This window comes from Oncorhynchus masou, unplaced genomic scaffold, assembly GCF_036934945.1.
Source record: "Oncorhynchus masou masou isolate Uvic2021 unplaced genomic scaffold, UVic_Omas_1.1 unplaced_scaffold_1460, whole genome shotgun sequence".
In the NCBI taxonomy this organism is placed as follows: Eukaryota; Metazoa; Chordata; class Actinopteri; order Salmoniformes; family Salmonidae; genus Oncorhynchus; species Oncorhynchus masou.
The window spans coordinates 52501-63280 of NW_027004584.1; the positions used below are offsets into that span (position 1 = coordinate 52501).

At 39.7% G+C, this 10780-nt stretch overlaps 2 protein-coding genes across 2 annotated transcripts in view; one reads left to right on the forward strand and one right to left on the reverse strand.

The window, feature by feature from the left end:
• LOC135530921 (integrin alpha-V-like) overlaps nucleotides 1–10224 on the forward strand; it is a 39833-nt gene extending 29609 nt beyond the window's left edge. The window contains exons 7-11 of the mRNA XM_064959088.1: nucleotides 3325–3447; nucleotides 3814–3858; nucleotides 7539–7582; nucleotides 9705–9761; nucleotides 10042–10224. Of these exons, the coding sequence (XP_064815160.1) occupies nucleotides 3325–3447; nucleotides 3814–3858; nucleotides 7539–7582; nucleotides 9705–9761; nucleotides 10042–10224 (452 nt within the window). The remainder of the gene's footprint in view (nucleotides 1–3324; nucleotides 3448–3813; nucleotides 3859–7538; nucleotides 7583–9704; nucleotides 9762–10041) is intronic.
• Nucleotides 10225–10767: 543 nt separating this feature from the next.
• Nucleotides 10768–10780, reverse strand: part of LOC135530922 (integrin alpha-V-like) — a 54407-nt gene continuing 54394 nt past the window's right edge. The window contains exon 11 of the mRNA XM_064959089.1: nucleotides 10768–10773. Coding sequence (XP_064815161.1) covers nucleotides 10768–10773 — 6 coding nt within the window. The remainder of the gene's footprint in view (nucleotides 10774–10780) is intronic.

A 10780-nucleotide genomic window follows, 5' to 3' on the forward strand; every position in this document is an offset into this window, starting at 1 on the left:
GTATGTGGTTCAATATGGTGTAACAGTATGTGGTTCAATATGGTATAACAGTATGTGGTTCAATATGGTGTAACAGTATGTGGTTCAATATGGTGTAACAGTATGTGGTTCAATATGGTGTAACAGTATGTGGTTCAATATGGTGTAACAGTATGTAGTTCAATATGGTATAACAGTATGTGGTTCAATATGGTGTAACAGTATGTGGTTCAACATGGTATAACAGTATGTGGTTCAATATGGTGTAACAGTATGTGGTTCAATATGGTATAACAGTATGTGGTTCAGTATGGTATAACAGTATGTGGTTCAATATGGTGTAACAGTATGTGGTTCAGTATGGTATAACAATATGTGGTTCAATATGGTATAACAGTATGTGGTTCAGTATGGTATAACAGTATGTGGTTCAATATGGTGTAACAGTATGTGGTTCAGTATGGTATAACAGTATGTGGTTCAATATGGTGTAACAGTATGCGGTTCAATATGGTGTAACAGTATGTGGATTTTTTATGAATTTATTTGCAAATTATGGTGGAAAATAAGTATTTGGTTAATAACAAAAGGTTATCTCAATACTTTGTTATATACCCTTTGTTGGCAATGACAGAGGTCAAACGTTTTCTGCAAGTCTTCACAAGGTTTTCACACACTGTTGCTGGTATTTTGGCCCATTCCTCCATGCAGATCTCCTCTAGAGCAGTGATGTTTTGCTCATAGGTGTACAGAGGCCCATTATCAGAAACCATCACTCCTGTGTTCCAATGGCATGTTGTGTTAGCTAATCCAAGTTTATCATTTGAAAAGGCTACTTGATCATTAGAAAAACATTTTGCAATTATGTTAGCACAGCTGAAAACTGTTGTCCTGATTAAATAAGCAATAAAACTGGCCTTTAGACTAGTTGAGTATCTGGAGCATCAGCATTTGTGGGTTTGATTACAGGCTCAAAATGGCCAGAAACAAATAACTTTCTTCTGAAACTCTTCAGTCTATTCTTGTTCTGAGAAATGAAGGCTATTCCATGTGAGAAATTCCCAAAAACTGTAGATGGACAAGTACATTAGAGTACAAGTACATTAGAGTGTCTAGTTTGAGAAACAGACGCCTCACAAGTCCTCAACTGGCAGCTTCATTAAATCGTACCTGTAAAACCCCAGGGAGAGAACACTGAACAACAGTACAAGGCTGATGTCAATAACTCAAAAAAATGAAACGATGCTTGATCGTCCCAAACGCTCAAATATTCTAATGAACTGATAACTGAGATGGACATGTCGACAAAGCAGGAAGATCTGAATGCCGTGAGCCAAGATGTTCACCAACCAATCAGGGCCTTGATGGGCTGGGCAACAGTAACAAGATGTGATGTGGATCACCAATCAGGGCCTTGATGGGCTGGGCAACAGTAACAAGATGTGATGTGGATCAACAATCAGGGCCTTGATGGGCTGGACAACAGGAACAAGATGTGATGTGGATCACCAATCAGGGCCTTGATGGGCTGGGCCACAGTAACAGTGGTTGACCAATCAGAGCCTTGATGGGCTGGGCCACAGTAACGTTGGTTGACCAATCAGAGCCTTGATGGGCTGGGCAACAGTGGTTGACCAATCAGAGCCTTGTTGGGCTGGGCCACAGTAACAGTGGTTGACCAATCAGAGCCTTGATGGGCTGGGCCACAGTAACAGTGGTTCACCAATCAGAGCCTTGATGGGCTTGGCAAAAGTAACAGTGGTTGACCAATCAGAGCCTTGATGGGCTGGGCCACAGTAACAGTGGTTCACCAATCAGAGCCTTGATGGGCTCGGCAACAGTAACAGTGGTTGACCAATCAGAGCCTTGATGGGCTGGGCAACAGTAACAGTGGTTGACCAATCAGAGCCTTGATGGGCTGGGCAACAGTAACAGTGGTTGACCAATCAGAGCCTTGATGGGCTGGGCCACAGTAACGTTGGTTGACCAATCAGAGCCTTGATGGGCTGGGCCACAGTAACAGTGGTTGACCAATCAGAGCCTTGATGGGCTGGGCCACAGTAACAGTGGTTGACCAATCAGAGCCTTGATGGGCTGGGCCACAGTAACAGTGGTTCACCAATCAGAGCCTTGATGGGCTCGGCAACAGTAACAGTGGTTGACCAATCAGAGCCTTGATGGGCTGGGCAACAGTAACAGTGGTTGACCAATCAGAGCCTTGATGGGCTGGGCAACAGTAACAGTGGTTCACCAATCAGAGCCTTGATGGGCTCGGCAACAGTAACAGTGGTTGACCAATCAGAGCCTTGATGGGCTGGGCAACAGTAACAGTGGTTGACCAATCAGAGCCTTGATGGGCTGGGCAACAGTAACAGTGGTTGACCAATCAGAGCCTTGATGGGCTGGGCCACAGTAACGTTGGTTGACCAATCAGAGCCTTGATGGGCTCGGCAACAGTAACTAGATGTTTTCTCTGGGACCATCAGGTGACGTCCTGACAACTGGACACAGGAATGTTCTAGCAATGTGTCTATTACAGTAATATCTTATGTTCTGAGAACAAAGCAGCCATGTTCTCTGTATGTTTGGGGGGACATTGATGGAATTTTCTCCTAAGCCTCAGGAAACTGGACACAGGAATGTTCTAGCAACAGTCCCACGAAATGCGTCTAGGACAATATCTTGTACTCTGAGAACATGGGAACCGTGTAACATTAAAAAAACATTCTCTCTCCCTAGAATTGGTCTCCTAATTCTGTGACAGATTCTGTGACCCAGGGAACATGTTGAGATGTTGTTTTTCTTTGGGTGTGCTGCTCGTTGCAACATCCTGTTGTGAGTCAAAGGAGCAAATACAGCCCCTTTTTAAAGCTGTCAAAGTTGTTCGTAACGGGGCGTCTCATTGGCTTCTGCTATGCTGGGTAGGCACTGAGTGAATTTGATTAGGGAGGGGTGGAATTTAGAAACGGTCAACATTTGTATGGGTGCCATGCCAGTCTGCAACTCGATAGTAGAAGGTGTTCCTAATGTTTGAACACTCAGTGTATATTAGATTCTCACATTCTGTGAACCTTGAAGCATTTTTTGTGAAAAATGTAAGCAGAAGCACAATTTAGACCAAAACAAATTAGGCTACACAGACCCTCTCTCACCCCCGGACCCGGCTTTTTTACTAACATTTTGTCATTAAGGAGTAGAAGCCCTTATGTTTTTAATATGTTATTCATAACATAAGGTGATATGTAGGACGCTGTATGTTATTAATAACGTAAGGTGATATGTACAACGCTATATGTTATTAATAACGTAATGTGATATGTAGGACGCTGTATGTTATTTCCACAGGTCAGCTGATAAGTGATGATATCTCTGAGATCATCACCAGGTTCAATAGACAATACTACACTCCTTACAGTAACCAGCTGACCACTAAGTCTGCCAGCGCTCAGTACGATGACAGCTATTTAGGTAAGTCCTGTTGTCCTGAGTCCCAAACGGCCCCCTATTCCCTCTATAGTGCTCTACTGTTGACCAGGGCCCGTAGGGAATAAAGTGCCATGTGGGACATATTCATTTTCTGGTTAAATATACGTCTGCTTACTATGATTAGCATGTTCTCAAGTGGTGTTGAAGCTCTTGTTTTGGCTCTGTAAGAGGCTCATAACTATCGTTAAAGAATTTAATGAGCTCTTAGGGTTTTGTGGCAGAGGATTTAGCAATGTTGTTAAACTGTGCATGGTCTGTTGTTGTGGAATGCAATACGTCAACGCTACTCTACTCCACTGGCACCATGTCCCCTGGCTTATTTGGTATTTATTTGATGTTTACTTCCAGGTTATTCTGTGACTGTCAGTGACTTCAATGCTGATGGAGAAGATGGTAAGTTTTGGCCATGAAACTGTTCCCATCTACTGTTGTCTCTTCTGTCTCCATCAACACTCCTTCCTCTGTTTAGTACTGCGTACATGGCCTTTCACCTACTCATGTTATTTTGTCACTTGTACAAGTGGGATGCTCCATACTGTAATCTCTGGGTTTGGTACAGTAATGTGTTGTGGAATGTCTTAGTTCTGTGTGTGAAACTTAATGTTCCAGAATGGAACAGCTCAATGGTGATCTCATTCTAATATTCTATATAGAATAGTTTAATGGTGATCTATTTTTAACATTCTATATAGAACAGTTCAATGGTGATCTATTTTTAACATTCTATATAGAACAGTTCAATGGTGGTCTCATTCTAACATTCTGCACAGAACAGTTCAATGGCGATCTCATTCTAACATTCTATATAGAACAGTTCAATGGTGATCTCATTCTAACATTCTATATAGAACAGTTCAATGGTGATCTCATTCTATATAGAACAGTTCAATGGTGGTCTCATTCTAACATTCTGCATAGAACAGTTCAATGGCGATCTCATTCTAACATTCTATATAGAACAGTTCAATGGTGATCTCATTCTAACATTCTATATAGAACAGTTCAATGGTGATCTCATTCTAACATTCTATATAGAACAGTTCAATGGTGATCTCATTCTAACATTCTATATAGAACAGTTCAATGGTGATCTATTTTTAACATTCTATATAGAACAGTTCAATGGTGGTCTCATTCTAACATTCTGCATAGAACAGTTCAATGGCGATCTCATTCTAACATTCTATATAGAACAGTTCAATGGTGATCTATTTTTAACATTCTACATAGAACAGTTTAGTGGTGATCTCATTCTAACATTCTATATAGAACAGTTCAATGGTGATCTATTTTTAACATTCTATATAGAACAGTTCAATGGTGATCTATTTTTAACATTCTACATAGAACAGTTTAGTGGTGATCTATTTTTAACATTCTATATAGAACAGTTCAATGGTGATCTATTTTTAACATTCTATATAGAACAGTTCAATGGTGGTCTCATTCTAACATTCTGCATAGAACAGTTCAATGGCGATCTCATTCTAACATTCTATATAGAACAGTTCAATGGTGATCTCATTCTAACATTCTATATAGAACAGTTCAATGGTGATCTCATTCTATATAGAACAGTTCAATGGTGGTCTCATTCTAACATTCTGCATAGAACAGTTCAATGGCGATCTCATTCCAACATTCTATATAGAACAGTTCAATGGTGATCTCATTCTAACATTCTATATAGAACATTTCAATGGTGATCTCATTCTAACATTCTATATAGAACAGTTCAATGGTGATCTCATTCTAACATTCTATATAGAACAGTTCAATGGTGATCTAGTTTTAACATTCTATATAGAACAGTTCAATGGTGATCTATTTTTAACATTCTATATAGAACAGTTCAATGGTGGTCTCATTCTAACATTCTGCATAGAACAGTTCAATGGCGATCTCATTCTAACATTCTATATAGAACAGTTCAATGGTGATCTATTTTTAACATTCTACATAGAACAGTTTAGTGGTGATCTATTTTTAACATTCTATATAGAACAGTTCAATGGTGATCTATTTTTAACATTCTATATAGAACAGTTCAATGGTGATCTCATTCTATATAGAACAGTTCAATGGTGATCTCGTTCTAACATTCTATATAGAACAGTTCAATGGTGATCACATTCTAACATTCTATATAGAACAGTTCAATGGTGATCTATTTTTAACATTCTATATAGAACAGTTCAATGGTGATCTCATTCTAACATTCTATATAGAACAGTTCAATGGTGATCTCATTCTATATAGAACAGTTCAATGGTGGTCTCATTCTAACATTCTGCATAGAACAGTTCAATGGCGATCTCATTCTAACATTCCATATAGAACAGTTCAATGGTGATCTCATTCTAACATTCTATATAGAACAGTTCAATGGTGATCTCATTCTAACATTCTATATAGAACAGTTCAATGGTGATCTCATTCTAACATTCTATATAGAACAGTTCAATGGTGATCTAGTTTTAACATTCTATATAGAACAGTTCAATGGTGATCTATTTTTAACATTATATATAGAACAGTTCAATGGTGGTCTCATTCTAACATTCTGCATAGAACAGTTCAATGGCGATCTCATTCTAACATTCCATATAGAACAGTTCAATGGTGATCTAGTTTTAACATTCTATATAGAACAGTTCAATGGTGATCTATTTTTAACATTCTATATAGAACAGTTCAATGGTGGTCTCATTCTAACATTCTGCATAGAACAGTTCAATGGCGATCTCATTCTAACATTCTATATAGAACAGTTCAATGGTGATCTATTTTTAACATTCTACATAGAACAGTTTAGTGGTGATCTATTTTTAACATTCTATATAGAACAGTTCAATGGTGATCTATTTTTAACATTCTATATAGAACAGTTCAATGGTGATCTCATTCTATATAGAACAGTTCAATGGTGATCTCGTTCTAACATTCTATATAGAACAGTTCAATGGTGATCTCATTCTAACATTCTATATAGAACAGTTCAATGGTGATCTCATTCTAACATTCTATATAGAACAGTTCAATGGTGATCTCATTCTATATAGAACAGTTCAATGGTGATCTCATTCTAACATTCTATATAGAACAGTTCAATGGTGATCTATTTTTAACATTCTGTATAGAACAGTTCAATGGTGATCTATTTTTAACATTCTATATAGAACAGTTTAGTGGTGATCTATTTTTAACATTCTATATAGAACAGTTCAATGGTGATCTCATTCTAACATTCTATATAGAACAGTTCAATGCTGATCTAGTTTTAACATTCTATATAGAACAGTTCAATGGTGGTCTCATTCTAACATTCTATATAGAACAGTTCAATGGCGATCTCATTCTAACATTCTATATAGAACAGTTCAATGGTGATCTCATTCTAACATTCTATATAGAACAGTTCAATGGTGATCTCATTCTACATAGAACAGTTCAATGGTGGTCTCATTCTAACATTCTGCAATGAACAGTTCAATGGCGATCTCATTCTAACATTCTATATAGAACAGTTCAATGGTGATCTCATTCTAACATTCTATATAGAACAGTTCAATGGTGATCTCATTCTAACATTCTATATAGAACAGTTCAATGGTGGTCTCATTCTATATAGAACAGTTCAATGGTGATCTCATTCTAACATTCTATATAGAACAGTTCAATGGTGATCTCATTCTAACATTCTATATAGAACAGTTCAATGGTGATTTCATTCTAACATTCTATATAGAACAGTTCAATGGTGATCTCATTCTAACATTCTATATAGAACAGTTCAATGGTGATCTCATTCTATATAGAACAGTTCAATGGTGATCTCATTCTAACATTCTATATAGAACAGTTCAATGGTGATCTCATTCTAACATTCTACATAGAACAGTTCAATTGTGTTCTCATTCTAACATTCTATATAGAACAGTTCAATGCTGATCTATTTTTAACATCCTATATAGAACATTTCAATGGTGATCTCATTCTAACATTCTATATAGAACAGTTCAATGGTGATGTAGTTTTAACATTATTTCTGTTATTTCTCTTCTGTTGTACAGATTACATTACCGGGGTACCCAGGGGAGACAAAGCTCTGGGCTATGTATGTATTATGAGCTCATATATACAAACAGAATTTGTATACAACAATTATTTAGCTTTCATCTAATCTTGGTTAACCCAGAACCAAAATTGTGTGTATTTCTGTCAGATGCTCAATATCTGCGTAGTCTGTCAACGATAGATTAACCTTTATATACAGAGCATTCGGAAAGTATTCAGACCCCTTCACTTTTTCCACATTTTGTTGTGTTTTATTCTAAAATGGTTTAAGTAAAAAAAAAAAATCTTCAATCTATGCTCAATACCCCAATTATCATACTTGTTTTTATTACTTGACTGGAGTCCACCTGTGGCAAATTCAATTGATTGGACATGATTTGGAAAGGCACACACCGGTCTGTATTAGGTCCTACAGTTGACAGTGTATGTCACAGCAAAAACCAAGCCATGAGGTCGATGGAATTGTCCGTATGGCTTTATAGACAGGATTGTGTTGAGACACAGATCTGGGGAAGGGTACCAGCAATGAAGGACCCCAAGAACACAGTGGCCTCCATCATTCTTAAATGGAAGAATTTTGGAACCACAAAGACTCTTCCTAGAGCTGGCCACCCAGCCAAACTGATCAATCGGGGAGAAGGGCCTTGGTCAGGAGGTGACCAAGAACCCGATAATTACCTTGACAGAGCTCCAGAGTTCCTCTGTGGAAATGGGAGAACCTTCCAGAAGGACAGCCATCTCTGCAGCACTCCACCAATCAGGCCTTTATGATAGAGTGGCCAGATGGAAGCCACTCCTCAGTAGAATGCACATGACAGCCCGCTTGGCATCTAAAGACTCTCAGACCATGAGAAACAAGATTGAACTCTTGGGCCGAAATGCCAAGCGTCACATCTGGAGGAAACCTGGCACCATCCCTACGGTGAAGCATGGTGGTGGCAGCATCATGCTGTGGGGATGTTTTTCAGTGGCAGGGACTGGACTGGGAGACTAGTCAGGATTGAGGGAAAGATGAACGAAGCAAGGTACAGAGAGATCCTTGATGAAAACCTGCTCCAGAGTGCTCAGGACCTCAGCCTGGAGTGAAGGTTCACCTTCCAACAGGACAACAACCTTAAGCACACAGCTAAGACAACACAGGAGTGGCTTCAGGACAAGTCTCTGAATGTCCTTGAGTGGCACAGCCAGAGGCTGGACTTGAACCCGATCGAACATCTCTGGAGAGACCTGAAAATAGCTGTGCAGCGACGCTCCCCATCCAACCTGACAGAGCTTGAGAGGATCTGCAGAGGAGAATGGGAGAAAAGACAGATATAGATGTGCCAAGCTTGTAGCGTCATACCCAAGAAGACTCGAGGCTGTAATCGCTGCCCAAGGATGCTTCAACAAAGTAATGAGTAAAGGGTTTGAATACTCATGTAAATGTGATATTTCAGTTTTTTTTAAATAATTCTTAAAATTATATACATTTGCTACAGAGTGAAGGGGTCTGAATGCTTTCCCGTCATTGAGTGAAAATATTTTTGAGAGCTGTACTATACATGTGTTAGAGAGGTCAACGCACCGTGAGGGAAGAACAAGGACTCCATTGGAGCACTTTTAAAAATTCTGGTTTTACAATGTGGATATTCCTCATATTCGTTATGATTTTTTTTGTGTTCTAACAGGCCCACAATGTGGTTACTAAAATCCGAATTTAGATCTATTTCGCTGTTTTTGCTGACTAATATTTAGAAATAGTTATTTTCAGTTCATAAAAAAAATATCTGCTAAACGCTAACTTCTGCTCCAATCAGCTGGTAGCATAGCTAGCCATATAGAAATCAGGTGGTGGTACTTGAAGCCATTTTGAAATGAAATAACAGTTGATCCATACAAGCATTACACTCTGATGTTTACCCCAAATAGTGTTAAATACATATTTAAACAATAGCTTAAATGTAGGCACATTTTTAAGGGGGGGTGAGTGGCGTTGCCATGGCATTTCCATTGTTTTGGTCAGTTCCATGTATCTCTTTACTGCATCTGTGCTGTGTGTGCTATAGACAACTATTGTTGCCATGGCTGAAACACACACAGACTAGATCAACTAGGCTAACTATTATTATGTCATTGTGGGTGAAAAACGAAAACCGAGTCAGTTATGTTTTCTTGCCATGTAGGTGAACATCTTCAATGGGAGGAATATGCAGTCTGTCCTGAACTTCACAGGAACACAGGTACGGTATGAGATGGTAGTGGTTTTACATGAAACTGTGCGTGTGCGTGCGTGTGTGTGCGTGCGTGTGCGTGCGCGTGTGTGCGTGCGTGTGTGTGCGTGCGTGTGCGTGCGTGTGTGTGCGTGCGTGTGTGTGCGTGCGCGTGTGTGCGTGCGTGTGTGTGCGTGCGTGTGCGTGTGTGCATACCGACTCTGAGCCAGCAGGATGAAAGGAATGTTGACATAATTAATATGATTTGTTTTGAGGGTTCCTCTTGGAATCTCCATTACGGTCCACACAGAGACAGGGAGTCCGTTACGGTCCACACAGAGACAGGGAGTCGGTTACGGTCCACACAGAGACAGGGAGTCCGTTACGGTCCACACAGAGACAGGTAGTCGGTTACGGTCCACACAGAGACAGGGAGTCGGTTACGGTCCACACAGAGACAGGGAGTCGGTTACGGTCCACACAGAGACAGTGAGTCCGTTACGGTCCACACAGAGACAGGGAGTCGGTTACGGTCCACACAGAGACAGGGAGTCGGTTACGGTCCACACAGAGACAGGGAGTCGGTTACGGTCCACACAGAGACAGGGAGTCGGTTACGGTCCACACAGAGACAGGGCGTCCGTTACGGTCCACACAGAGACAGGGAGTCGGTTACGGTCCACACAGAGACCTTATTCAGCACCGTATTGGTCTCTATAGTAAACCTTATTCAGCACTGTGTTGGTCTCTGTAGTAAACCTTATTCAGCACTGTGTTGGTCTCTGTAGTAAACCTTATTCAACACTGTATTGGTCTCTGTAGTAAACCTTATTCAACACTGTATTGGTCTCTGTAGTAAACCTTATTCAACACCGTGTTGGTCTCTGTAGTAAACCTTATTCAGCACTGTATTGGTCTCTATAGTAAACCTTATTCAGCACTGTGTTGGTCTCTATAGTAAACCTTATTCAGCACTGTGTTGGTCTCTATAGTAAACCTTATTCAGCACTGTATTGGTCTCTATAGTAAACCTTATTCAGCACTGTATT